Source organism: Electrophorus electricus, chromosome 14, assembly GCF_041902795.1.
Source record: "Electrophorus electricus isolate QZ-2024a chromosome 14, ASM4190279v1, whole genome shotgun sequence".
In the NCBI taxonomy this organism is placed as follows: Eukaryota; Metazoa; Chordata; class Actinopteri; order Gymnotiformes; family Gymnotidae; genus Electrophorus; species Electrophorus electricus.
The window spans coordinates 15,195,512-15,221,911 of NC_137510.1; the positions used below are offsets into that span (position 1 = coordinate 15,195,512).

General features: G+C 39.5%; 1 protein-coding gene across 6 annotated transcripts; it reads left to right on the plus strand.

Annotated features, from left to right (window-relative positions):
- The first annotated feature begins 7 nt into the window (after positions 1 to 7).
- Positions 8 to 14,318, plus strand: trmt11 (tRNA methyltransferase 11). 6 transcript variants are annotated; one of them, XM_027019292.3, is made up of 13 exons: positions 8 to 146; positions 414 to 479; positions 565 to 638; positions 832 to 913; positions 993 to 1,085; positions 1,685 to 1,819; positions 4,386 to 4,542; positions 6,867 to 6,947; positions 7,083 to 7,247; positions 7,968 to 8,040; positions 8,192 to 8,326; positions 10,883 to 11,003; positions 13,996 to 14,318. In XM_027019292.3, the coding sequence occupies exons 3-13, from the start codon at positions 616 to 618 to the stop codon at positions 14,143 to 14,145; spliced, it is 1,215 nt and encodes a 404-aa protein (XP_026875093.2). In that variant the 5' UTR covers positions 8 to 146; positions 414 to 479; positions 565 to 615; the 3' UTR covers positions 14,146 to 14,318. The 6 variants fall into 6 exon arrangements, 5 of the variants coding, with proteins under 5 accessions (XP_026875093.2, XP_081552423.1, XP_026875089.2 ...); XM_081696297.1 differs by having other exon boundaries at positions 46 to 66; XR_014116915.1 differs by lacking the exon at positions 13,996 to 14,318 and adding an exon at positions 8,596 to 8,870 and having other exon boundaries at positions 110 to 235.
- The last annotated feature ends 12,082 nt before the right edge of the window (positions 14,319 to 26,400 follow it).

Below are 26,400 nucleotides of genomic sequence, written 5' to 3' on the forward strand. Positions count from 1 at the left end.
TTGTAGACCATGATTAAAAGATGTCCCTGTAAGCATTGAGTGAACTTGCTGGCAGTGTGACCATGGGTAGGAACTCGATTTCTTAACCCGGTAGCGCTCATCGGAGCGGTGTGCGTAGTTACACAGCAACATGGCGTTGCACTGTGGTAAAACATTCTGTCAATATTTGCTACATTTAGCACATGATAACGTCGATTTCAGATTACCGGTATGGCGTGTATCGTTTCTTAATACGGTTAGATGGGCTTGCCTGCTTTTTTTCTTTGAGTTATACGCACAGTTTGCGATAGCTATTTAACTAGCGAGAATAAAATGTTACTGTTAGCGTCTTTATTGCTGAATGGAAGTAACGTTACTGTTTATGAAATCATGCAATGTAGGTATGTAGCAATATATTTTATATGTCTTCTCAGGAGATAAAGTCATTACTGTCCCTTAGGGGTCGAAAGTGTGATCCCCCAGAGAACTTCAAAGAGAGGGTAAACACATTCAATATAAAAGTCTTGACAAATGCTTTACATTTTCTGTTTTATTTTATAATTTTCTATATTTTATTTCTCCTAGTCTCCGTTTTGGCGACTAAATGGTCTTTCAGAGGATGATGTCCACAGTGTAATGTCACGAACAGTTTGCGCCAAGTAGGTGTGGGTGATATCCAGTTCACTGACTGTTTTTCGAGCAAAGTAGACAGACCTGAATAAATAATATGAATAATGTGATTCCTGATTTCCAGTTTAACAAAGAGAACTAATAAGTATACAGATAATTCCTAGAAATTGACTTGCAGAAGTGTGGGAAAGTCTTTATTAATGTTTGAGTTAACTCTTCTAGGTCCGCATTTGAGCTTTGGGGTCATGGGAAAACAGCCGCAGAGCTCAAGTCATCACTATTGGAGTATCCAAAAGAGCGCATGGTTTGTGCCAGTAGCTTGATTAACAAATTGCTTATTTTACTGTTTTATATGTTTTTAATTTTGAACCATTTACATGCAGACCCCCTTTCTACAACAAGAATCTACCTACAAGATTAATGTCTACACGTTCAATAAAACATTGTTGTTTAAGGACAGAATAGAAAAAATAAATGTGAGTATGTTTTTACAACAAAAGCATGTTGTTCATTGTCACTGTCTGTCATTGTAGGCTATCATTTATATAATGTGATGTAATTGAGACATCTTTAATTTTTTTTTTTTTAGGTTGAGAGGTTTGTCAAGGGACCTTTCCTTATTTTGAAATATAATGAATTGTGTTTCAATATAGCCACATATACATCATTAAATTTTTTTAGCCATTGTGAGTGGGAAGAATGCAGGCTGTAATCATACAAAGTACACAATCAGAATGTATTCAGATCAGCCAGACCACTTTCAGAGGCGGTCTGGCTCACCTTGTGATTGACTGACAGGTGGCTGACCACTTGCACATCCAGGCTTGTTTTGCATCAGAAATTAGATTATAACAGACATCATGGATCCTCACTGAAATACCCAATAAAATGGAAACCCAAGAGTAAGATCGGTTTGTTCATTATCCAGATACTGACATCCAGATACAGAGTGCATATTATTGCAAGGGGTAATGGGTGCCTATGTTACTTTGGAAGTACATTGTGCTGAACTAAATATATGGCCTCTGCTGTCTCTCTTATTCTGACTAGTTAACTGTTAACTGCTATTCCACAGGCCTTGGACTTCCTGCCCTTTCAAGGGAAAGTCAATTTGAAGCATCCTGATCACATTTTCTGCTTACTAGAAGACTATGGCCTGGATCCTAATGACATTCCAGAGGAACCATTTTATATATATTTTGGAAGATGGGTGAGTGTTTTGTACAGTCACTGTGAAGATTTGTGATTATCATTATTTTTTTTATTTTAACCGGTTACAACAACTTTATTTGTACATCAACAACAATGTTGATATAATGTATATCATTAAATGACAGTTGTCAGTGCTGCACAACATGATAAATTAAATTAAATATGGATTGAAATAATTAACAGAGACAGCTAAAAGCACACCCTGCCATAGACTTAAAACAGAACAATACATTAAAATAGGAGAATAAAATAATCAAAATAATAAAAGACAAATTAGCTGATGGTGGTACAGAAAAAAAACAAAAACAAGACATGATGTGATGAATGGGACTATTTTAAGTTTTGGACCAGCCACAAAGAAAGCCAGGCCAACTTTGGACCTAAGCGTAGAACAGATAAAATCATGTGTTTAGTAGATCATAGGACTCAAGGGTAGGAATGGAGTCTCATGAGATCAGAGATATAACTTACAGCCATTCCATGTATAGCTTTAAAAACAAACAGTAGAACCTTAAATTCCACTCTGTTGCTGATTGGTAGCATGTGCAAGGATGCAAGTGCAGGGGTAATGTTCTCCCTTTTCTTGGTGCCTGTCAGAAGCCTTGCAGCTGCATTTTGGACCATCTGCAGGGAAGGCAAGCTTGACTGGGGTATTCCTAGGCAGAGTGAATTGCAGTAGTCAATGCGAGAGAGGATGAGGGCATGAATGACCATTTCAAATCAAAATCAGAAAATTAAATAAAAAGTGTCTTTGTCATATCCAGAGTTAAACACGGTACAACTAGCCGTGAAATGCTTTGGCAACTGCCGGCTCACATGAAACACTAAAAGAATTTAAGGATAGAATATCTAAAGTATAAAAGGGCAGATAGTATAACTAAAAACAAATAGAGTGGAATGTTTTTACATTATAATGGAATAATTATAGTATATTCACTAAATAAATATAAGCCATGGAGAGATATAACATGTACAGTTTTTTGTAGTGTGGGTGTGAGCATAAGGTCCTCCTTTCCAGGTTCTTAAAAGAAAAGATGAAAGAAGGCAAAAGAAGCTTAATCTCACAACTGCGTTTTTTGCATGACTATGCACATTAGGTGATAATAGTCCCAAAGCACTTATAAATGTAAGTCAGAAGGATCAAGTTCCAGAAGATAGAAGTGTGATCTTATCAATTTTATCAATAAATATCTCATAAAATCCTCACACACCTCTGCAGAAGCCTCATGGATGGCTGTAACGGCAGGGTGCAGTACTGTATAAACTGTGTTAAAAAGAACTTGAGGCCTATGACTTTTTGTGATAATGTAAGCAAAATACTTTGCTTTTGCAGACTTTAGAGAAAATTGATAGTCTATACGGTCTCATAATTTGGTAGTAGATTTGAAACTTGTCTTTTTTGCATTTTCATTCTCTCTTTCTGCATTCCTGTCTAAGGGAACAGGCGTCACTGCTGAGCCATGGCTGGGTTTTGTCTTTGGGCTTTCTGTATTTTAAAGGAGCAATTGAATCTATCATGTCAGTGCAAGGAAAATTTAATAAAGCAACTAGTTCAGCAGTGTTCATGCAGTGTTCGAGGGGATTCTCAATGGTTGAAACTAAAGGAGAACAGACTTTGTCAAATAAAATGAATACAATCCTGAATAAAATACCTACTACTTTATGTACTAGAGCACAGACTACAGGATGTGGTCCTTGGTGTGCTGAAAAAACTATTGCTTTAGTTCTGTTCTCTGTGAGCCTTCTAAAATTTAAGCTCAAATACATGTCCTCAATTGTAATTTAGCATCAAGTCTCTGTTCTGAATTTAATCAGCCTTGGTAGCTATTAACTATAACTGTAATGTTCTGAGCATGTGCAGAGATGGATTTGCTCGCAGAAAGGTGAATGCAGCTTTCTTAGAGAACATGGGAATTCCACAGTCATAGTACATAATACAAGCCAAGTTCCAAAATCCAGAAAAGCAGTCCATGAAGCAAACAAAGCAGACGGGGAACAGGCAAAGAGGGTAATCCAAAAAACAGGCAGAGAACCAATAAACTCGAATAAACAGACACAAATATACAACAGCTCAGAAACGTACTAAACAAGTAGACAAGACTTCTTAAAGACTGATAAGAAACATGGGGTTTAAATACAGAGACTGATGAGGACTAACATGCTACAGGTGAGTACAATAGTTTTTAGGGTAATAGAACTAGGGGCTGGAACCAAAAGGAAGTAAATAAACAGGTGTTGCCATGGGAAACGTGACAATAACCAAAATAACAAAAAAAATTATTTTAGATGTTCCTAGAAATGTAGATTTATATATGTATAATTTTATCTTATTATTTATTTGGAAAAATAATTTTAATATGTGCACAATTATTCACCTTTACTGTGCATATTGACATCAAACATCAAATTCTGTATCAACTCAAGAAGTCAGGTTCATATACTTAATAAGAAATGTCGAGTAGTGTTTAGTGTCCACAGGCTATGATTGTAAAGTACAAGGTCACCTGATCACATTAATAATATATTTACATATTTTAAATAAGCACATGCCGTTTATCTCCTAGATTGCAGATGGGCAAAGGGAACTGATCCGCTCCCACAGTGTGAAGAAGAGACACTTCATTGGGAACACGAGCATGGATGCGGGCCTTTCTTTCATAATGGCCAACCATGCCAAAGTAAAGCCTCATGATCTGGTTTATGATCCTTTTGTTGGAACAGGTAAGGAAGAAAAATATTTATTAATACAGTGCTATTTTTTTTTTGTTTATTTCACTTGCACACCTGGTACCTAGATGCACCCTCAGCAAATAGTTTTCTATTACAACTTGAGTTCCTCAACCTACCAGTGCTCTGTATATATAACAGTTTCTTCAAGACTGATGGAAATCATTATAGGTGGCTTCTTCATTAAGCTGGTTAAGAGAATAGCAAGAGCAAACAAAGCTGTCAAAGTAAAAGATCAAAGAGTCTAACATCGAAGATAGTCAATATTTATTTAGCACAGCACTTGTGTTAATCACAAGTGTTATTTCATATTTCATTAGTTTGATAAAATATAGAAAATAGTGCTAATAAAATGTAGGTGTGCCCAAACTTTTGATTGTTATATATAAATTCCCATTTTTCCTTCAAGCTTGGGTCCTCTACCAGAGGCCTGGGAGCCTGAGAGTCCTGCATAGTATCTTAACTGTTCCCAGGACTACACTTTTCTGGACCTGGTATTTGTTGGAGCCATTCTCCCAGTTTGGGGGTTGCAGCCCCTAGTACTCTGATTACCACAGGAACCACAGTTGCCTTCACCCCCCACATCTTTTTTTAATCTCCTCCTTCAGCCCTTCGTATTTCTGTTGTATCACTCAGGGTTGCCACATCTATCACTATGGCCCTCTACTGCTGTTTGTCTACCACTACTATGTCTAGTTGGTTAGCCATTACCATCTTGTCTGTCTGTATGTGGAAATCCCTCAGGATCTTAGCACGGTCATTTTCCACCACATTTGGGAGTATTTCCCACTTAGATCTTGGAACTTCCAGCCCATACTTGAGACAGATGTTTCTGTAAACTATGCCAGTCACTTGGTTATGGCGTTCCATGTATGCCCTGCCTGCTAGCATCTTGCATCCCACTGTTATGTGCTGGATTATTTCAGGGGCATCTTTGCACAGCCTGCATCTGGGCTCCTGCCTGGTGTGGTAGATCCTAGCCTCTACTTATCTTGTGTTTAGCACTTGTTCCTGTGTTGCCATGATTAGTTCCCCATCTGACTGAGACAATCCCTCATCAGCTCTTCCTTGGGAGCCATTGCTTGAATGTATTGATGGATGTTTCGTGTCTCACTCTGGACAGTGAATCTTGCACTTTGGATGGTGGAGTGCCCCATACATTGTGAGTTTTCTGGTCTTGACATTGGCAGCTTCCATTTTCCCCCTTTTTTGTATCATGAAATAACTTCTCCATTCTCATTACTCATTCAAATTACTCTTTCAAGAGGACTTTTTTTTTTTTTGATCATCATAATTCAGTAAATAGCTACCTCAAAGATATGACCTAGATTTTGAAACTTTTAGTGGTTTCATTCTGTGATGGTACATGAACATTACCCTAAGAACACTTTTTCTCTTAAAATTTTGCATAGTACAATGTTACTTTGGAAGTTTTAGAAAGATGCATTGCAATCTAGTAATATATAATTAAATTATAATAACAGTTCAGTTTATTAAGACAAAGCTTACCAAAATACAAAAATAATACAGAAAAAAAAGATAATTTTGATCTGTTACCAGAGACAAGGCAGGGTTTTAAAATATTCCATTAACTGAGAACAAGTTGGTCGAATGCTGTTCGAACATTTTGCTACAGCTCTAATATCGTGTTTTATTCTGTATAATCATTGTATGCCCACCTGTTTGTTGTTGGGGTTTTTGTGGTTTCCTTGTTTCTTTTTAGTTCATTTGGATCTAAGGTAGGTGTTTAGTTCAGTTCCTCTGTGTACCTATAATAGAGGAAGGACAGCTAGTCTGGGTGTTGGAGGAAAATGGCATTTCATTCCCATCTAACAGAAACCAGGAGTGGATATTTTCTCCCTATAGGTTATTTCTGACTCAAAGACTTTACACGAAGGGTCATTAATCATGTTAAAGAATGCTCTGTGCACGGTGTGGAGTTGCACTCCTGTCTCGCTTGGAGCTCAGCCTGGCCATGAGTGTGTTGGTAGCGTGCTGTGGTGGCTGTCCTCGTACCAGCCTTTAGTGGGAGCGCCTGCCGTCACTAGCTGAGCTCTGGCTGAGGTGTGAAGTCTGCTGGCCAGATGTGCTAACTCATTTCCAGCTTCAGTGGAAGGGCTGGGTGTGTCTGGGCAGAGCTTTCTGTATAGCCTTTAGATCCTGCAGTGTTTATGACTTGAATGGAAACTAATAAATTAAAAAATCGAAAACTAACTTGCTAATGATTCTATTTTGGACCTCTGCAGTGTTGGACCACTCCATTTTTCTTTTCTAAAATCTACATTCCTGCTTCTTTCTCTTTTCTCTTTCTCATCTAGGTAGCCTTTTGGTTGCATGTTCACACTTTGGGGCTTACGTGTGTGGAACAGATATTGACTATAACACCATCCATGGAGTAGGTAAATAAAACCAGAGTGATAGAAACACATTTTCTGTCTTGTTCTTAAAAGACTAATGTCTTGTTCAGTTATCCACTATATCAGGCTTAGATCTGTTTTGTAAGCTGTTTAATAATGTTCATGGATGTTTTGCAGGTAGAGCTAGCAGGAAGAATCAAAAGTGGCGCGGTCCAGATGAGAATATCAGAGCAAATCTCCGGCAGTATGGGACAGAGGTCTTCTATGTGGATGTCATGGTGTCTGATGCCTCTAAGCCTGTATGGAGGAAAGGGACACTGTTTGATGCCATCATCACAGACCGTATGTTTCTAGTGAACAATTTCACAAATTTTCCTAACACAGCTGCTCCATTTCATTGCTGGAATTCCTGGATTTTCTTTCTTTCTTTTTTTTTTTTTTTTTTTTTAATGAACCCCTGCCCTTTTTGTCATGTGCCAAAATCAAGTTCAAAGGTTTCCTTCAAGTGTCCATACCAGCGTACATTTTTTAGCATATGTTCTTGTTTTTACTGATACAAATACTCTTGTGAATATTTGTATGATTAAAAGCCAATAGCCGCATTGCTTCATGCAGCCCAGCTAAGTCACAGATAGTTGTTTGAATATGCCTGAAGGCTGTTTTGTAATGCTTTATGTAAATAATGCAATCTAACCAAGTTTTTAGTTTTTCACGTGGTTATTATTATAACTTAAGATGCTTTCACTAACTTAAGTAGAGTCTTTCAGATGTGCAACACAAACGTAGTTCAGCAAATAATGATAGATGTGTTGTATGTTATATGCAAATGGGAAGGAACTTGGAGACAGAGGCTTTGCTTTCCCCTCACCTACTTAATCACCAACACACTGTACTTCTACATCTGGATCAAATTTTATCTAATAATCACTATGTAGTGAAAAAAACATTTCTGCTTATTTGTCTTTTCAGATGATTCTTTTGTTTACAGCTGGAGTATTTGCTAAGGCTAATGTAAGACACATGGATCTTGATAAGTGTTCTTTACTTTGGGCGTTTTTGTAGCTCCTTATGGTATCCGTGAGTCAACAAGGAGAACAGGTTCGCACAAAGAGATTACAAATCCTCCTGAGAACTTGTAAGAATATCACCCATCTCCTCATGCATTTTTAATATATTTCAGTAATGTTGGCAATCGAGGATGAGCCGTCTGCTCCTGTGAACTGAACTGAAGCATACTACCATGTTCTGTCGCCTCTATTGATTAAAGCTGGGTTTCTCCCCCACAGGTTTGGCGAGAGCCATGTCCCTGTGTCCATGGTTTACCATCTCAGTGATGTCTTTGCTGACCTCTTAAATTTTGCTGCTTATCACCTGGTCCTAGGTGGACGGCTAGTCTACTGGCTTCCAGTTTACAGGCCAGAGTAAGTAAGCATAATTACTGCCTACACAGTACCACTAATATGTATACATAATACATAACTATGGTCTATGCCTTGACTGTTATGTATATTATGTTGTAATACTCTGTTGTTTCTCACTGGGGCAACTTAACTTAATTTACCTCCACTAGCCCCTTCTTATACACGGAGCTGCATGTTTTACTGAGGCTTTGTCACTAGGGGGCAGCCTGGCACTTTCTGATTGCTTGTAAACTACCCAGCATCAATAGCGCGAGGCCTCTGACTCTCAGGTGGGTGGCAAACCTGCTGAACCCGGTGGGCGTAACGGCAGAAAGAGGACAAGCAGGTGGGAAAGAGGGACATTCCGCTCAGCTCCTGCAGTTGCTGACTACATACAGCCCTGTCCACTCAGCCTAGAGCACACAGCCCTCTGATTACAGGGCAGGAGGAGAGGGAGGGCCCCTGTGCCTGTGATCTGATTTACAGTCGGCACTTACCTCGTCTGCCTTATACAAACCACCAGTATCACAGAGTTTCCCCTTTGTGGGGAAACTGGGTGTTTCAGGTACGCTGACTTCAGCAGTAATATTTCCATACTTAATTTCTGTCTTTGGTGCTTTACATATGTACTTTTTGTGGTGAACTTTTTAGTTTTTGGGGTTACGTTTACACTTGCCTGAATAATAATAATATGATAGGAGTAATGAAAGTGGCTGGCTTTCTCACTCCCATCTAGTCCTGTGTGACATATTCGGGGCACGGTGCCAGAACTAATCTGCACAAGCGTATGCACAGACTAAACAGAGCTGAACTCCAGTGTAGGGTCAGGGTTTGGGTCGAATGGGTATCCTTTTACCATTGACCTGAATGTGTGGAGCTCTGATGACAGACATAAAAGGCTTTAAGTGAGAGCACTGGCCACACAGACAGCAGGGGAGGCTGAGTTCCTGTCTCATGTGCACTGGGATAAGTGAGTGGGTGGCTGGGAGTGTAAGCTTGATCAATAGCTTGCTGCAGTGCCTTGCAATATGGAAGAATTTAAATGTCTTGTTGCCTGAGCAGTGGAGATCACAGAGAATTAAAGTCTTCAGAGTAAGGGTATGGTGTCCATAAGGGGGTGCTAGCACCCGGTAGAATGTATATGTGTTCTGTGGGCCCCTTTAACTGTCTGTCTCTGGAGCAAAGGTTTGTGTAGCAACAGTGTTGTTTATAAACAGCGGTGTCTGAAGGGGGAAGGACTGCTGCAGAAATGTGGGTCTGCGGTGCGGCTGGGCGTTCAGGCATCCAGTGCAGGCAACGGTCTCACTTCCCCCAGCAGAGCACCCACAGGCCTGTGGGGTGAGCTCACCATCGACCCCCGCAACAGTCAGACACCTTCTCTGCAAGGAGCACGCCCTCTGCTGCACATTAACACTCTCTGTGGCTTCTTAAACTCGTTAGCTCATTTTCCCCCTGCCGTGCACTGTAGCTGTTGTAAGGCCCCAGCCGCTGAAGATTTAGCCTCTTTTGCTTTTGGACCGGATGGAAAAGGATTACCAAAACCTAAGCGGTTATCCAGAGAAAGAGAGAGAGAGAGAGAGAGAGAGAGAGAGAGAGAGAGAGTTAAGTGGAAAGCTAATGCCAGGCAGACTAAGCTGCCAACTTCCCCCTGACACACAGTGCCATTAAGTGTAATGGCATATAAGCCACCAAGAACACTAGAGAGGTGAGTCAGTGTGACTACACATATTGTGAGTGGCATGTTGGGTTTTTATTTAGTTGTTCTTTCTGTTTTTTCCTCAGAGTCTGTTTTCACCAACTCGCCTTAGCTCACCTCATCGAATACTTAGACACAGTGGCTCTTGTCTTTTGCATGTTTCCTCATTCACGTTTGGGTGCTGTGATGAATTTGGGTGCTTTGCTATGGCTCTAGTGCCTTAGCCTCACGTACTATAGTGCTCACTGGACACTACCCGCAGAGGTGACGTTTTCCTCATTTAAAAGGGCAGTCTGATGTTGGCAATCTTGGAAAAGACCTCTGAATTCCTGTTTTACGTACTAGTGTGAAAGGAGGCTGAGAGCTCTTCTCTCCCCTATCTTGTTGTGGATGATGTCACTCGAGCCTATCAAATGCCGGCTCTCTCCAATCTTGACGGGCATCACAAAAGCGTGGACACCAGAAGGTTAAAGCCGAGCTGAATGTAATCCACACAAGCTCTAACTTAATCAGTCTCATTAGGGCGCCCAACAGACTGGGACCAGCGGCATCCTTCCACTCTGAGTCACGGCTCTATATTCCGAAGGGCTGTCGGATGATTTCTGTAGAGAGCGCTCTCCAGAGCTTGTCTTCCTGGAAAGGAGCGGTGTTTGATATTTCTCCTAGGTGACAGCAGCAGGACCATGTAAACCACTGGCGGGAGGTTTGTGTGTATCTTTCAGTGGGCTGTATAAACACTTGCCTTGCTAAGGGCCACTGAAGGGGAAGCCACCTACTTCTTGAGCTGCGCCCATTTGTATGTTGTTATATGTCTGTGAAGCATTGTCTTTGGATGTCTGACTCACACTTGCCCATGATGCCATGTGCCCTGACACCTGCAGGTACTGTGAAGAGATGGTGCCGCTACACCCCTGCCTCCGCCTCGTCAGCAACTGTGAACAGACTCTGTCTAGCCACACATCCCGAAGGCTCATCACTATGGAGAAGACTAAGGATCCAGAGGTTGTGTGTGTGTGTGTGTGTGTGTGTGTGTGTGTGTGTGTGTGTGTGTGTGTGTGTGTGTGTGTGTGTGTGTGTGTGTGTGTGTGTGTGTGTGTGTGTGTGTGTGGAGGTCTGGGGTCATATGCACATGCATATATTTAGAAGAAGGAATTTGTACAACTTGTATCCAAGAGAAGTCATGTTTTCTGTGTGTTGGTGAAGAGTAGTACTTATGCTGTTCTATTTGAGGCTTAGTGAAAATTCCACCATCTGGCTGTGGTTGATGCACTTTTTTACACTACACTTTAATGACTTAATCACGCATTGTATGGAAAATAATCCATCTTTGAATCTGACAACCACTTCAGACCCGAAATTGTTGCCATAAAGACTTGTGAATTGTTCAGACACACTTGCATGCATGCAAACACACACACACACAGACACGGACATGGAGACACATGCGCATAAAAACACACACATGAGTGTGCATAGTGTTTTATCTTTGCAGATTGGAATGTACCTTGCTTTCCTTATGCATCAAACCTGGAACACACAAGCTATATGTGACACATTTTCATAGCTTATACTGGTCCTTTTGCTCTTCCAGTTCTGAGTAGAAGCCAATTGTTTTCATGTGATCTTGTCTGCAGTTCTAAGAAATGTTTTTTTTGTTTTGTTTTGTTTTTTTGCTCAGAGTTAACTGAGCGTTTATAGTTGCTTAAAGAAAAGTAGTTGGAACTTGACTCTAACTCCACACACAGTACAAATCAGCATTTGAAAATGAACTGATTACTTGCTGCACGAATACAGTATTAACCATCATTTTTCCTTCCTTTAAAAAGTTCTTTGGAAGTTGTTTTGGTTATTGTGTACTGTAGTCTTGGTTTTGTGAATCTACAAAACGGACTTATAGCTTGGCATAGGTTATTTACATTTCTCAAAGTTTCCAGGGCTTTTTTCCCCCAAAAGCTATGTCAGGCTGTGTTAAAATAAATAAATAAATAGATTTTTAACAAGAATTGTACATTCACATCAGACCAAATATCTTCCATATCAGGGGAATAAGTTTGACTATAAACTCATGGTTTTTGTATTCATAGTGATTTTAGTGTAAGTCTACTTTTAAACTATGGGCTTCAAGCAGCTCTGTTGCAAGAAGGGTCAGTGGCACAGATGGCTGGCAATTTGCATTACAGTATGAAGTAGCATCTCGTCATTCTCTCCATAATGCATTTACACATACATCAGATAGAGAAAATGAAACATTATGTCTGTTTTGTACCATTGCCAGTTGTTTGGAAAAGAGTTGAGCTCTACTGTGTTAGGGCCTACGCAGAGTCAGTATTGGTCTAGCTCTGTCAAACAACACTAAGCCCAGATGAGGTCTTGGATTTTGTCCTCTTCTCTTCGCCCACTAACTTTCTCGCACCCTTTCTCTGTGTCTCTCCCTGCATTTTAGCAGAGGTATTCACAGAATCCTTGGGTCCCTCCTAAGCAGGTTATCTGTCTGTGACCGCCCCCTCTTCCCCCACTACTACCGCCTCTTTTTTCCATATTGTAATCCTTGTTGCTTTCATATTGAAATAATGGACTCGGCGTGTAAATCTCTGCATCTGGGTCATATACACTTCTGGTTCTTGGGGGCATTTGAGGTGTTTGGCAGTGTTGTAAGACTGGGTTGCTAACTGGCAGAAAGGGCATGCAGGATGGAATCATCTAATAGTGACACTGATGATTCACTGGGCTGCAATTGCTGCTTCCAGCTCTCTGTACCCCTGACACCTCGTTAGGTGCTTCCAGCCTAACAGCCTGGCCTAAGCCCCACACAGGAAAAACTGAGAAGCTTAACACTTTTCTGTCATTACACACTTGGCTGTGAGCTTATGATGGAATGTTCTACAAAAGGAGACACTAAGCAGAAAGAACTGGCTTTTGCTAGTGTCTAGCTGTAGTGTTCTGGTGCTCTAACAAGGTGTTTGTGGTTGTCTTTCTTTATAAATTAAAGAATCCAGACTCAGTGCCCTCTGGGACATTTGGCAAGACCTAAGAACCAGATGAGGAAGTTAAGACTTTGCATCATCACATTTACAGGCAACAAACTTTCTAGGGTCAGGCCAGATTGCACTGATATTTGGAACAGATCAGTCTCATTTTGGGATAATACAGCCAGGGGTAGATTTAAAGGTCTGGGAACCTAAGAAAAAGGCTGGAATGAGGCCCTCCTCAACACCAAATCAGGCCCCTTATATCCATATTAGTTAGAAACACTCAGGCCTACTTGTAATAAATGTCTTTTCTTTGCACTGGTCCCTAGACTGCTGATTGGAAGAACTGCAGTGTGCAGGCAACATCTTGAAATTCATGTGTATGAAACCTAGTTTTCCTAGAAAGCATAGGTACAGTCATCCATAGCCCTTTAAAAAGGATAACCATCAGTAGGGTTTATGGAGGCAGAAGGGGAGGCTAATACAGAGATAAAACCACTGCACGTAGCACCAGCCGTAGTGCTGCTCTCTCCTCCACTTGTGCTGGTATCAGCAGCAGTATGTTCCAAGGACAAGAAGTTGCTTGCCTCTATGATTTTGGTTTTCTGCCCCAGTTGGAAAGCTGTTTTATTTTCTCAATTTTTTTTTTTCCAGTAGTAGTTTCCTATAATTGACAAATTCATGTTAATATTGTCCATTAAAAAATAAAGGACTGGTGACTAGTAATTGCAGTTACTGAAAATAATGAAAATCATAGCTTTACCAGGAGTTTGGATATATTTGGTAATTTGATATACATATGAATGAAAACATCTCATCTTTATCTAATAAAGGGGCCCTACATTGTCTAATGGTTAAGTTCATCCATTAGCCAGTTGATGTGTGAAAACACTTAATTCATTGACTATCATTTTTTGGATCATACTTTTACGGTTCCTACATTTCCTAGAAAAAAAAAACATGTACAGTATTAGTTCCTGAATAATAACACTGAAACCATGCCCTTCTTCATGCTTTTCTTGCAGGAGTCAGATGCACTACAACAATTAGCAAACCCACGCTTCACCCCAAACCAGGGCCACAATTCCTTCAGAGAGAAATACTTCAGTGGCATCACAAAAAAAAGCACTGCAAAAGCAATGACAGAACCACCTCAAACAAAGAAGAGTGACTGAAGAAATTAAGATTTTAAATGTTTTAATTTATACTATGCCATTTTCTGCTTCATTTTGGCAATGAATACCCTTTGTAATTTCATTTGGACTTTTTTTTTACTTTTTATTTTCTTTTTTTTTTTTACCAACTTCAGAATGTGATTTGAATAAAAAGTTCATGCTCCTTGTCTTAATATCTGTTTTCTTTCTTATCATACCTCAGGTGAAAATAAGCTCATGAGATCAAGCTGTATTTATTGCTGCATTTAGATAAAGTGTGAGGGGGATTTAAGTAATCCCCATGACTCATAGTGGACAGAGATGATGCAAAGACGGTTTCACCTACTGTACATTTGGGGAGGATGATGGACTACTGTTTCCTGCTGTATGAAGTTAGTTAAGACACCTGATTAATGAATCTCTTAAATTTCACTCCAACAAAATCATCTGGGAGACTTATGTTCAACATAAATTGGATCCTTTAACATTAAGGAAAGCATTTGTATGACTTTGCTTGGAAGTGAGTTGAATAATATAAATCAAAAGAATGACCATCCAGATGTTTCTGTAAGGATTCCCTTGAGGCAGAAGTCATTTCATATGTGCTTACATTACAGATAGTACATTCCAACTGTCTTCAAAGCTCTTGTTACATTTTTCTTGTTGTTTTCACTGATATAAGACGTTCGTTGTGTGGTTCTTGTTCGTCATTTCCTTGGTTAATGTTTGATGGTCTTTTATTAGATTCTATTCCTCTTAAGTGACGATAGTGTTCATCAGATGTGGGCGTAATTTGTACATGTGACATGACTGAAATTAGAGATCCTTTTATAATTGTTTTCCTTAGTTTTTGTGCCATAAACAGAGTGGTAATCTATAAGTAGTGCCTGTTTGAGTAAGCTAACAAATCAGTCAAAGGATGAATGTATCACCAACTGTTCAGAATGTGTGGGTCTCAGACAGCAGTCAAACAATTCCAGTGGGCCATTGTGTAAGCAACAAGACTACTGTTGGCAAGAAATTTATGTGGACCATATTTTTATAGTCCACATAAACCAAGGCAAGAAAGCAAATTGAAGTTCTGGCTACAGATTCTTGCTTTGTTCTAATCACTCCATAACAGGCATACATTTGATTTATGTTATACAATTATAGAGAAACATTGAATGAAAAGAAATGTACTATGGACCTACATATATGTATTATGAAATATTAATGTTTGCATTTGTTGATTGGGTTATTTAACCATGTATGTATGTTTTCTGTAATCTGCAGAGGTTGTGACTTCTCTGGCTGTGTTGCTTAAATGAGGCATGTTAGAGCATTGCTATATTTTAACTGTCATAGATGTTGTGGCACAATGGTGTGTTTGAAGCCTGTCTTTGCTTGGAAACAGCCCACATCTGTTGACATACTAAAATTTTAGCTCCAAAGTGTTTCTTGCTATGCTGGATTTTCACTTTAAAAAGTGCTTAAAAATATCCTAATTAACATTAATCGGCAATACCTCCCCTTTGTTTGTAAATGAGCTGTGCAGTTTAAATTGGGGGCTCATGAACAGTCAATAAAACTAATAACCAGTAAAAACAATAAGCACATGCTCTTTAGCACTGTGAGGAGGTCAGTGAGATTGCTTTATTAGATACAGATGGTAGCAAAAACAAATACTCCTCATTCACCCACACACTTCACAAGATGTTTAGTGGAAGAAAGGAACAAATAGTCAAGGCACGATAAAATATCCACCCTCCAGTTCCACTATTCTTCAGTTAGTCAGCAGCTTTTGTGTTTTCCAACCACAGTTTACATATGACCAGGCAATTATTCATCTCAGAATTCTCCACCTCAACTCTCTGTGTACTATCCTTCCGCAAATGTTTATCAATGGGCTATTGCTTCACCTCCACTGGCCAAAAGAGAGGCAGTTGCCCAGTGCTGGATGCACAAATTCTATGGTGTGTATAGTTTCAAGTTCCCAATCTGGCAACCAGGATTTTTACATGAGGACTCCCCTTCTCTCCCTCACTTCATACCATGTAAACAAACATTCCCTGCAGAGGAACAGATGTGCAGTCCAAGGTTGTTGTTCTTTTTTTTTCTTCTTCAGCCTCATAATGCCACTACATAACATGTAAAGGCAGGGCCTCGAGACATATATTAAACCTAAAAAAGAAAATCTATAAATGAACACAAAATAACTGCAGAATGTCTCTTTGAAGTTTAATAATCTAATATGGCTTAATGTATGTTCTTTTTGCATCCCCTGTATACTTGTTAAATGTGGATTTACTATTTCTGTCAGAGAGGTTTTATCAACTGTATTTGCAAGGTTATTGCATGCTGAAAACTGGACCAAAAGTTGACCAGTTAGAATTTGACTCAAAGTGTTGTGCATGTATGAGGCAGATAATGGCAAGTGGATCTCTAGCCATTACTTTCTGATCCATGTGAAAGTGTCCTCTGAAATGCTGAGTGAGCGACTACCTTGTGATTCATGTACAAGGGCTCCCTGAAATGCTGAGTCAGCCACTATGGTATGATCCATGTGAAAGTGCTCCCTAAAATGCTGAGTCAGTTTAGACAATAAGATGTTTGGCATGGTTAAACAAGAGGCACCACGGGCAGACTGATGCACTCACCATTCCCTCAGAGATGCGGGAGGGGCAGTTCTAAGGGTAATTAGGTGCCCCAGTCTGATAAAGTTCTTCATCTGTGGTTGTGAGTGAGAATGTGTGGGGGAGATCTCTAATAAATTCAATGGAAACATGCACCTCAGTGCACAAAGAGTAACACAGATGTGTGAGAGCTTCTGGCTTGCATGTCCAAAAAAAAACCTCTTTTTCTCCCAAAGGCTACTTGCCCTAGTTAGCATCTACAAAGCACGGACAGTTCATACTGTTGCTCTGTGTGTTGGATGTAGAGAGAAGAAGGACATAAAAGGTAGTGCAGCTGCAAGTTTGTGCATAAAAGGTGGATATTGTCAAAAGCTGTATTTTTCTTCTGGTTAAGGTCATTTTTAAAACAAGCACCTGTCTGTTGCTGGAGGATTGTACCTTTAAAGTTCACTTCTGATTGCCCAAAGTACACTGCAAATGATAGCATGAGAGCACTTTCTTTAGCAATGTTCATTATGAAACAAATAAAAAATGGCATATTTGTTCCAAAATTATATGGTATTACTAATTGCAATTCCATTTTTAGAACTGTTAGCATATCATTAATAGATCTTTAACATGGGTTAATTTTTGAGGATCACAAATTAAGGATCTTAGTGTGTTATTCTTGGTGTGAAGCCTCTGTGCTGGTTTGTGTTAGTGTCTACTAAATCTTTTTGTCATTTCTCTTCCCATTATTTGTTTGCAGTCCAGACTTTTTTTTTTTTTTTTGCTTTCCTCCTAGAGTGCTCAAGATGCAGAAAACAAGCTTTTGAGCCTTTTTGAGAAAAAACAGATCAGCATAGAGTACATGATTTGCTTTTAAAGATAAGACACTGGACGTGGACAGTGTCAGTGACCTGGAAATGAAGAGTGTCAGTGACCGGCCTGCTCTACAAGTCCCCCTTTTGGTATCATGGCTCATTCTTACTGGCCCAGTTACAATATCATTATACAAGAAGGTTCCCTTAGTACCAAAGGGGATGTTTTCAACATGGCATTCAAGTAATATCATTAGCATATTATGCAACAGAATTCTGCATACTTGCTTGAACCTGGGTATTAATTAATGCTACAAAAATATGACTGCAAACATTACTAACAAAACCCACAGCTTTGACAAACTGCTTTAAAGCAAATTAGAGGGAAACATATTTAAATGACACTCCTCACCATTAGTCATGAGATGAACCTCTTTGTATGGCTTAATCCCTTTCAATGTCTCAGCAAAGCCAAATGGACAAATCCTGCTGACCATGACTCTCCTTAGTATAGTTTCTTTTGTATTTATACAAACATAAAAAGTCCTGTCACCATCAAAAATAGGGATTTCTATAGCTAGATATTTAATTTGTCAAAGTGGGTCACAGCTATGCATTGTTGTCAGCCTGATGTAGTTATTGCATCTTATGCACTACAGATGTTATATGCTACACTATCCTGATCAACTAAATGTGTACACAGGGTGAAAGAATACAGGGTTTTCTTCCACATTCTGTACATTTTACACATGGGCAGTGGTAGCTCAGTGGTTAAGGTTCTGGTGTAATAATTGGAAGTTTGCTAGTTCAAGCCCCACCAGTGGCAAATTGCCACTGAGCAAGGCCCTAAAACCCTGTTGCTCAATCTGTATTCAGTCATAATTCTAAGTTACTTTTGGTAAAAGTGTCAGATAAATGTAAATTTTCAACATGGACTTATTCTTTCAGTTTTAATGTGGTGAAACTATTTTAAGTAATACATTTTGCAGTGCCATCACTAATTGGATAAAGGGAATCAGCATACCTTCCATAATATTTACATTTACATTTATGGCATTTAGCAGACACTTATCCAGAGTAACTTACAAAAGGGCTTTGCCATTTACTCATAGAATACATCCTAACCAGTACAGTAGGTTAGTGTCCAATATACCAATGAACTAAAATACTGTTAAAATACAGGGATCAATGCTGATGCCTAGAAGTGCAAAATACATAAGCTCTATCTCAGACAATGATAAGTGCAATAAACAAATATAATAAATAATATTTTCAATTGCCGTTAAGGTCATATGTCCTTGAGTAAAATGTCTTATCTCAGAGTTAAATAATCTGCCTCTCTGGCTTCTAAAACATTTGCTGTGAGGGTCGTTGGGTTTGGATTCTGGCGATGTGCCTGAGTGCACACAGGGAGGGTGTGCTTGTGCAGTAGGGTTGCGTGATATGTGGGGAGGCGTAGCCGCCAAACTCAGGCTCTCACGGCTGCCTTGCAGAGCGGAATGTGCCGCCAATGAGGGTGCACGTTAGCCCAGGCCAGGAAACACGCAGGCCACTGAAATCTTGTTTTCTCTTCCACAGTCTCTGAAATGCCAAGCCCTCATCCTGGTGGGTGTATCTGCACAGGGAAACATGATGCTCAGAGGCCACCCCTGGGTCAAGCGGAGTCACACCTGTCCATGGCCCACAGATGAGGGTGTTAAAGAGGTCTGCTACATGACAGCATATATGCCTGCAGCCCTGCCAGGACCTAGGCCAAGGAAGCTCTGCTGTCACCCAGCAAGGGGTTGTTCTCTACAGACCCTTTCAACATTGGCCTTGGCTCTTGGGAATGTGAGGCCAGATGCTATTCAAACAGGAGACATGAAAAGGGTTGTCTCTTGATGTAGCTGATAATGGAAAGTTTATATAGAGTCATCAGTTTCACATTTAATTATATGCTTAGTGAATGTTTGAGTAGATCTGTAGAGGGATCCCTGCATTTTAATTATACATGGACACAGGAGGTGTGAATATGGAAAAGCCTAACTACGATGTGTTTAAAGCTGCACTACAGGCATGCACATGGATACCAAACTACTCTATGTAATACATCATTAAAACAGATATAATTTTAAAGCCTATTTGGATAAATAATCTGGATAAATACTGACAGTATTGGTGTTTGCATGGAACAAACAGATCAGTGATAACATCTCTTCCATTGTACTGTGAGAAATGTGAAAGGTATGTCCATGGTAACTTCAAACACACCCCAAAGTAACTTACACTCAAAAATATTCTAAATGTATTTGTATTGTAAATAGGCACTTTTTAGGTATGTAAAGTCATAATGAGTCTTTTAAATACACAGTTATTTATTGATAATAAAAGTTACACTTTTCACCCTTAAATGTATCAAAAGAAAAAGAGCTCAATTTGTTTGACTGTTGACATTTTGCAGGCAGTGGTTTAATTTCTTTAATCTGTTTAGCTAGTCTAAGAGCTAGGGTTTTATGTCACCTGACTTCCATTAACCTGTTTCCACACTGATCCATTGAACTGTTTATTTATCTATTCTGTTGGCTGAAATGTTTTTACACTCTTATTTACACTCTAAACTATATTTTAATGGCATGAACTATAACTGAATGTAATTTATAAACAACCTTAAAATTTCTTCCTATAATTTTGCACTTAAGTTTTTCCCAACTGTAACTGCACTGCTTATTCTTAGCCCATCTTTATTGTCACATGCGCATTTGTAGCTGAGTACAAAAGAACAGTGAAATGTAATGCAGTTGCTCCAAAAACTGTGTGAGGGATAGAAACAATATATCAAATATTCTAAGTACTAGATTATAAAAAAAAAAAGGGTGAAAAAGTATTTACATGTTTATAGGCAAGACCAATGTGAAGATAGGAAAAGGGATGAGTATGGGGGAATATTAAATAAGGGGAGATACAAATAGTGCAATGAAATTAAAGGGAACAAGAACACTGAGTAAGAGACTAGTTCAAGGGACATGATGGAATCCTGTATGTATATATTTATAGAGAAGTGCTCTGTGTGTGCATGTATGTGAGTGTGTGTGTATGTGTGTGCATATGAGTGAGAATTGGATTGCCACGCAGTGGGGTCCTGAATGTGTTCAAGTGTGGAGCTGAGGTTTGTGTGTGTGTGTGTGTGTGTGTGTGTGTGTGTGTGTGTGTGTGTGTGTGTGTGTGTGTGTGTGTGTGTGTGTATGTATGTATAGTGTGTCTCACAGAATATGTAACATGAGGTTAGCTGTTAATTGTTCGTATGGCCTGAGGAAAAAGGTTTCTTTCCAAGCTCTCAGTCCTGGTCCTGATGGAGGTGGTTGCCAGAGGTTAGCCAATGGAACAAAGTTGTGGTTTGGGTGGTGAATGTCTTTGATGATCCAATTTGCTGATGTCCTGTACCGCCTGGAGTAAATGTCCTGATGATGCGCCTAGTGCATTGGATCACTCTGTGGAAGGCCTTCTTGTTCTGGGAGCTGCAGCTGCCGTACCAGGCAGTAAAGCTCTCAGAGAGAATGGTCCCTTTTATTGCAGTGAAGAAGGTTTTTTGCAGAGCTATTGAGGCTGCCGTGCCCAGGGTGACGATATCTGTAAATTTCACAATGGTATAAGAGCTATGGCGGTGCACTCATGAGTGAAGAAGGGAGTATAGTAGTGCATGTAGGAAGTAGCCTTGGGGGACACCAGTGTTGAGGTGTCCCATCTTCACCACTTGGGGTCTGACAGACAGAAAGCTATGGACCCCGGAACACAATCGGTGACTTAACCCCAGGTCACTGAGCTTGGTGACTAGTCTGGAGGGAACAACAGTATTGAACAGTATTGACCAGTCAGGAAGGAACAATGATGAGTTGTAGTCAATGAACAGCAGACCTATGTAATTCCCCTTCCCACTGTGTAGGTTGGAAGGAATGGTATGTTGGATGTGCGAAATCACATCATCAGTGCTCCCATTACTGTGATAGGTCAACCGAAGAGAGTATAATGAGTATGGCAGAGATGAGCAGATGGGGTCTTTGATGAGTTTCTCAAAGCACTTCATAACAACAGAGGTCAATGCTACATGGGGGTAGTCATTTAGACAGTCTGGGTTGGTCTTTTTAGGGACAGGGATGATTGTGGACATCTTAAGGCATCTAGAGGTGACAGAATGAGCCAGGGATATGTTGGAAATGGGGTTAAATACTGGGGTTAGCTGGTCTGCACATGATTTCAGCATCCTCCCAAGGATTGCTGTCAGGACCAGCTGCCTTCCTACTGTTTATGCATTGCATGATGGCTTGGTGGTTAGCATGTTTGCAGGTCAACACTAGGGTCTTGGGTTGGAGTCCCTATCTGGGTGGAGTTTCCATGTTCTGTCTGTGTGGGTTTTGTATGGGGTCTCTGGTTTCCTTCCACACTCCAAAAACATGGAGGTTAGGTTGATTGGATAAATCATGACATGTGTGCATGTATGTCCAGTGAGGGTTGGTGCTCTGTCCTGGACTTAACCTCTGCACCTGGTGCAGTCCCCCAGGGGGCTGTGGTTTCTGAGTGAGAGTATGATGTGCTGTTTATTTGGCTGCTGCTTCTCACCGGTGTGTGTTATTGTAAAAAAAAAAAGCTGATATCCATCTGTAAAGCATACTTGAGCTTGGGAAAGGTGCTATATAAATGTAACTAATAATATAAGTGGCTGAGGCAGCTGCAGCACTGCTGAAGAATCTTTCAGTGATGCTTCAGTATACTGCTCCTCATGTGTGCTGTGTAACTTTGCAGCTTTCTTTACACAGGGTATGTAGTAAATGTGGGTTTAGGGGGCCAGTCTTTATTTTATTACAGAGCAATGGATACATGCTTTTGTTGTCCTATTCATGCTGCTGAATGACCTTGTAGATATAACACTGTGTAGAGCTATATGTTTGAGGTTGCTTAATTTATATTTTAAATTGTATCTGTAATAGACATTTAATGACCTGTGCACACATGATTATTGGGGATGAAATTAGTTTTTTATGATGTTTGTATTATAACACAGTCAGGCTGAATATCTATATTCAGGTCCACTCTACTGTTCTAAAGTCCAAAGTCTTCTTCTCAAGTTTAAAAATTGTCGGGAGACAATTTTTGTTAATCTTTCTGCTGCTGAGACCATTGTTAGCTATGCCTTTCATTTATGAATACCAACTGAGCACTGTTACTCAGGCTTTTGCCAAATCTGGTATACCAATAAATCTGTAAAAGAAATTTACAAAAAGTAAACCTTTCATTTTGAATAAAAATTAAATAATACATTGTATAGAATAGTGTGTTCTGCTAGAACTAAAGAAAAGGTAGGCCTGAGTAATCATTTCACTCTTAACAGCCTATATGCACTCATGCATTCTGCTGTTTGGGAGCCACAGCGTGATCCTTTTTCATTTTCACTCCTTGTGAAAAGTACTGAACTCTACAGCTTTATTGATGTTGGCTTCCTGTAATGGGCCTCATTTCTTTCTCTCGTCAAGAGACCTTGATGGTCCAACTTTCCACTTTCCAAATGATTTTTTTTTTACTTCCCCAGTCATAGTGGCTTTATAGTCCTCTGATCAGTGAACAAGCCCTAATTTTGTCACAAAAGCCTTTTTGTTGTGATAGGGCAATGATTACATAAATGATTTCCATTCCAGTAGGTGATACTGATATAAAAATCAAATGAGAATAACAAGCAGAAAACCGAGGCATGAATTTCAAGAGTAGTTTGTTACAGGAAATCAGAAAATATATGAGTTATTGTGATTCTCTGAAGCTCTTTCTGCTGTTTGGTCTTTGAAGAGTCTTATCAACTTATCAAGTGAACAATATTCTTATGATACATTAGAAGGCATGATCAGTTAGTTGTAATTATTTCTGCCACCGTACACAATATTTGATGCTGACTGAAAAGGATCTCATCTGATTCAGTGAGTGCTGATCTGGCTTTATGAGACACCTTATCACCCTCTCTCAGATGTAGAGGAAAGAACCTCACCAACCACACATGGTGTGGCTTTACTGTTGATGGCATGTCAGAGCCTCATCATCAGACCTGTTCCTATGTGCTAATCTATGCCATAAAATATATGGTATGGGTTTACTTAGTAAACTTTGTTTATCTAGTTCAAAGAAAGAGAATCAAGAAGGACCACAAAAATACCAGGGGCATGCTCAGTGTAACAGATGCTCATGGGAAACATAAATCAAGAAAACCTGAAAATGCCAAAAACACTGTGAACTGTCATAGGTGTAATAATACAGAGCATACTAAAAGCATACATTAATAGGGTCCACCTTTGCTACTAAGTTCTTATTTATTTTTGTCCTTACTTTATTGTTGATTTTACTTAAGAGTCTTGCACTATGATGCAAAAAGTTTTAATTTTCACTCTGTTAGGTACACGAGGGTCCAGGGAAAGACGATGTGTGCTTTCAAAAGTTATGCACTACTAATAGTTGCAGCCAAAACGGAACAGTTTGGGTAATGAAACCAGGAAAAAGTAGGCTCTAATAAAAAGCAGACATGGCAAGCAGTGCATTGCTACCAAGGCAGCATCTCATGCCCTGCCTGGCTTCCCATGAAACATTAGGGAAATGTTGCATTATAAGGATTGAATTAAAGCAGGGGTGCAAAAGCCTTTTTAGTGCTGCTGTTACATTTTTTGGTTTCGCAAAGAATGGGTGGGTGACAGATGTTTACTAAATCACTTGGTGAAATGACGCATGGACTATGACCATGGTTTGAGTATGAACCAAACCAGTATAGGCTTTTAAAATGTTGAACAGGCAAGCTCACTTGCAGAAAACAGGTAAGCCATATGATTTGATTTGAAAACAACGCCCTGTAAACGCAACAAATTATAATGCAAGGTGTTGATTCCTCTGATCCACCTCCTCTTGTTTCACCTGTTACAAGCACTTTGTTCTATTTAATTGATTCCTCTCATATGTCCAAATATTATAGCGTATTAGCATTTATTTTACATACTATTATATAAAACAATAAAAACACGTAACAAGTAAAGATTACAAACGTTTCAATTAGATAAAACATTTAATCAAACAGTACATTTTGTAGGGCACTGTATCACACTTTCAAGCCCTCAGCCAATTAAACACTTAACGAGGGGTCCATTTTATAACTGCTGGCTAGCATAGCTAACATAGTTAGTTAACATAGCTACTAGCTTTGTATAGTCACTTAGCATATAACATTGTAGGTTATATAGCTGGGTAAACTATTAAAGTTAGTTTGAAGCTGGTTACCTTTTTGCGAAGATGCAGCGAGGTATGTCACTAAAGGGAAGTCCATAATTATTCAATGCGAATATAGACTACTTAAGAAGTGGGATTTCAAAATCGGTGTTCAATATTCTCTTGCCAATTCAAGCATAAATACTTAAAGAACTAGAACTAAAGCTTAAACAACTTTAAACCTCCAAACACGAATATTCACTTCCAAACTTAAACATAGTTTAAAGTACCAGTTGTACTGATTCTGAATACTACGAGATAAATGTCCGCTGTGCGACCAAAGCCGGACATTCTCTAACGGTCTCTAACGAACCGCACTAATAAAGTAATCGCACCAGTTCATTTGACAAAGTCTGAACATGCTCTAAAGGTAACAAAATTAAAGTGATTTTGGGGACCTTACTGTAACGTCCCACCAGGATTAAATTGGACCTATAGCGGATGTCAAGAACCGCCTAGGAACATCTACAGCGATCATATAAAAATACCCAAATACGAAGGACATCCATTATTTGCTGGCATGGCAACGTTTTCTAGAATCACAACAGAATATTAAAACAGCCTCCAGCTCACCAGCAGAAAGACAAATGGATACTCACAAGATGGCAACACCAATTACTAACAATTATTTAACAATTGACCATTTTAACAGTTAACATATTTGATTTAGCGTTTCTGTTTGCTGCATAAATCACGTTGTGATTTTGCAGTTTTATTTTTATTATTAAATGAGACCAAATGAAGTAATTCACTATGGAATAGTATTTTACTTTTCTTGAGTAATTACTTTAAAGTAATTCTTGCATACAGTTTTTTGGCTATTCTATGCCTCTAGTCCCGTTTAAACTCATCGGTCATTGTCTTTTCTGTCCCACACTCAATGATACAGTACTAAGCAGATGAAAAATATGTAACATAAAATGAATTATTGTAATTTCGTTATAGCCTCTGACAGCTTGCCTGTGTTTTGGCCTCAATGGGTTGTTCATTCTGTTAATGCATTGTGAGATGATCTGATTCATGCTTTATATTATCTGGACTGTTACCCTCCATACTAACAAGAGCTGACAGTTTTGTTTCATTCCTATCCAGGCAGCCAAAAATCTCTTAAATTATATGCAAGTAGAGTTTGCTGGTCTCATTTTTCTCAGGCCTGGGATAGTGCATTTTGGAATGCCTGGTTAAAAGACAAAAGAAAAAAAACCAACAACCCTGATTTATATTAATAAAAATGCTGACCATGTGTATACCCACAGTGACTTCCAGCCGGCTGTAGCCATAATGGATTTGCAATAGAGCCATAGAGATTTCTGATACATCAGTCAATCAGCAAAAAGGAAAGGCCTTTAGAAGTGCTCGATTGTTTGGTCTGACTGAAAGCAGTTAGGGTTGTCCCACAGAGTCCTCGTTTATGGCCTCCCTAGAGGAGAGCAAACCTGCAGTTTGCAGATATATGTAGAGGAAAGCAGTGACAGGCTTTTTAAGCTTCCTCTTTGATGTGCTTCCCCCCTCTGGGAGTTGAAAGGTAATGTGAGAAGCCAGAGAGCACAATGCTGCTCTCACCTGCACCCTTTGAAGATCCAAGAGAGCCAGGT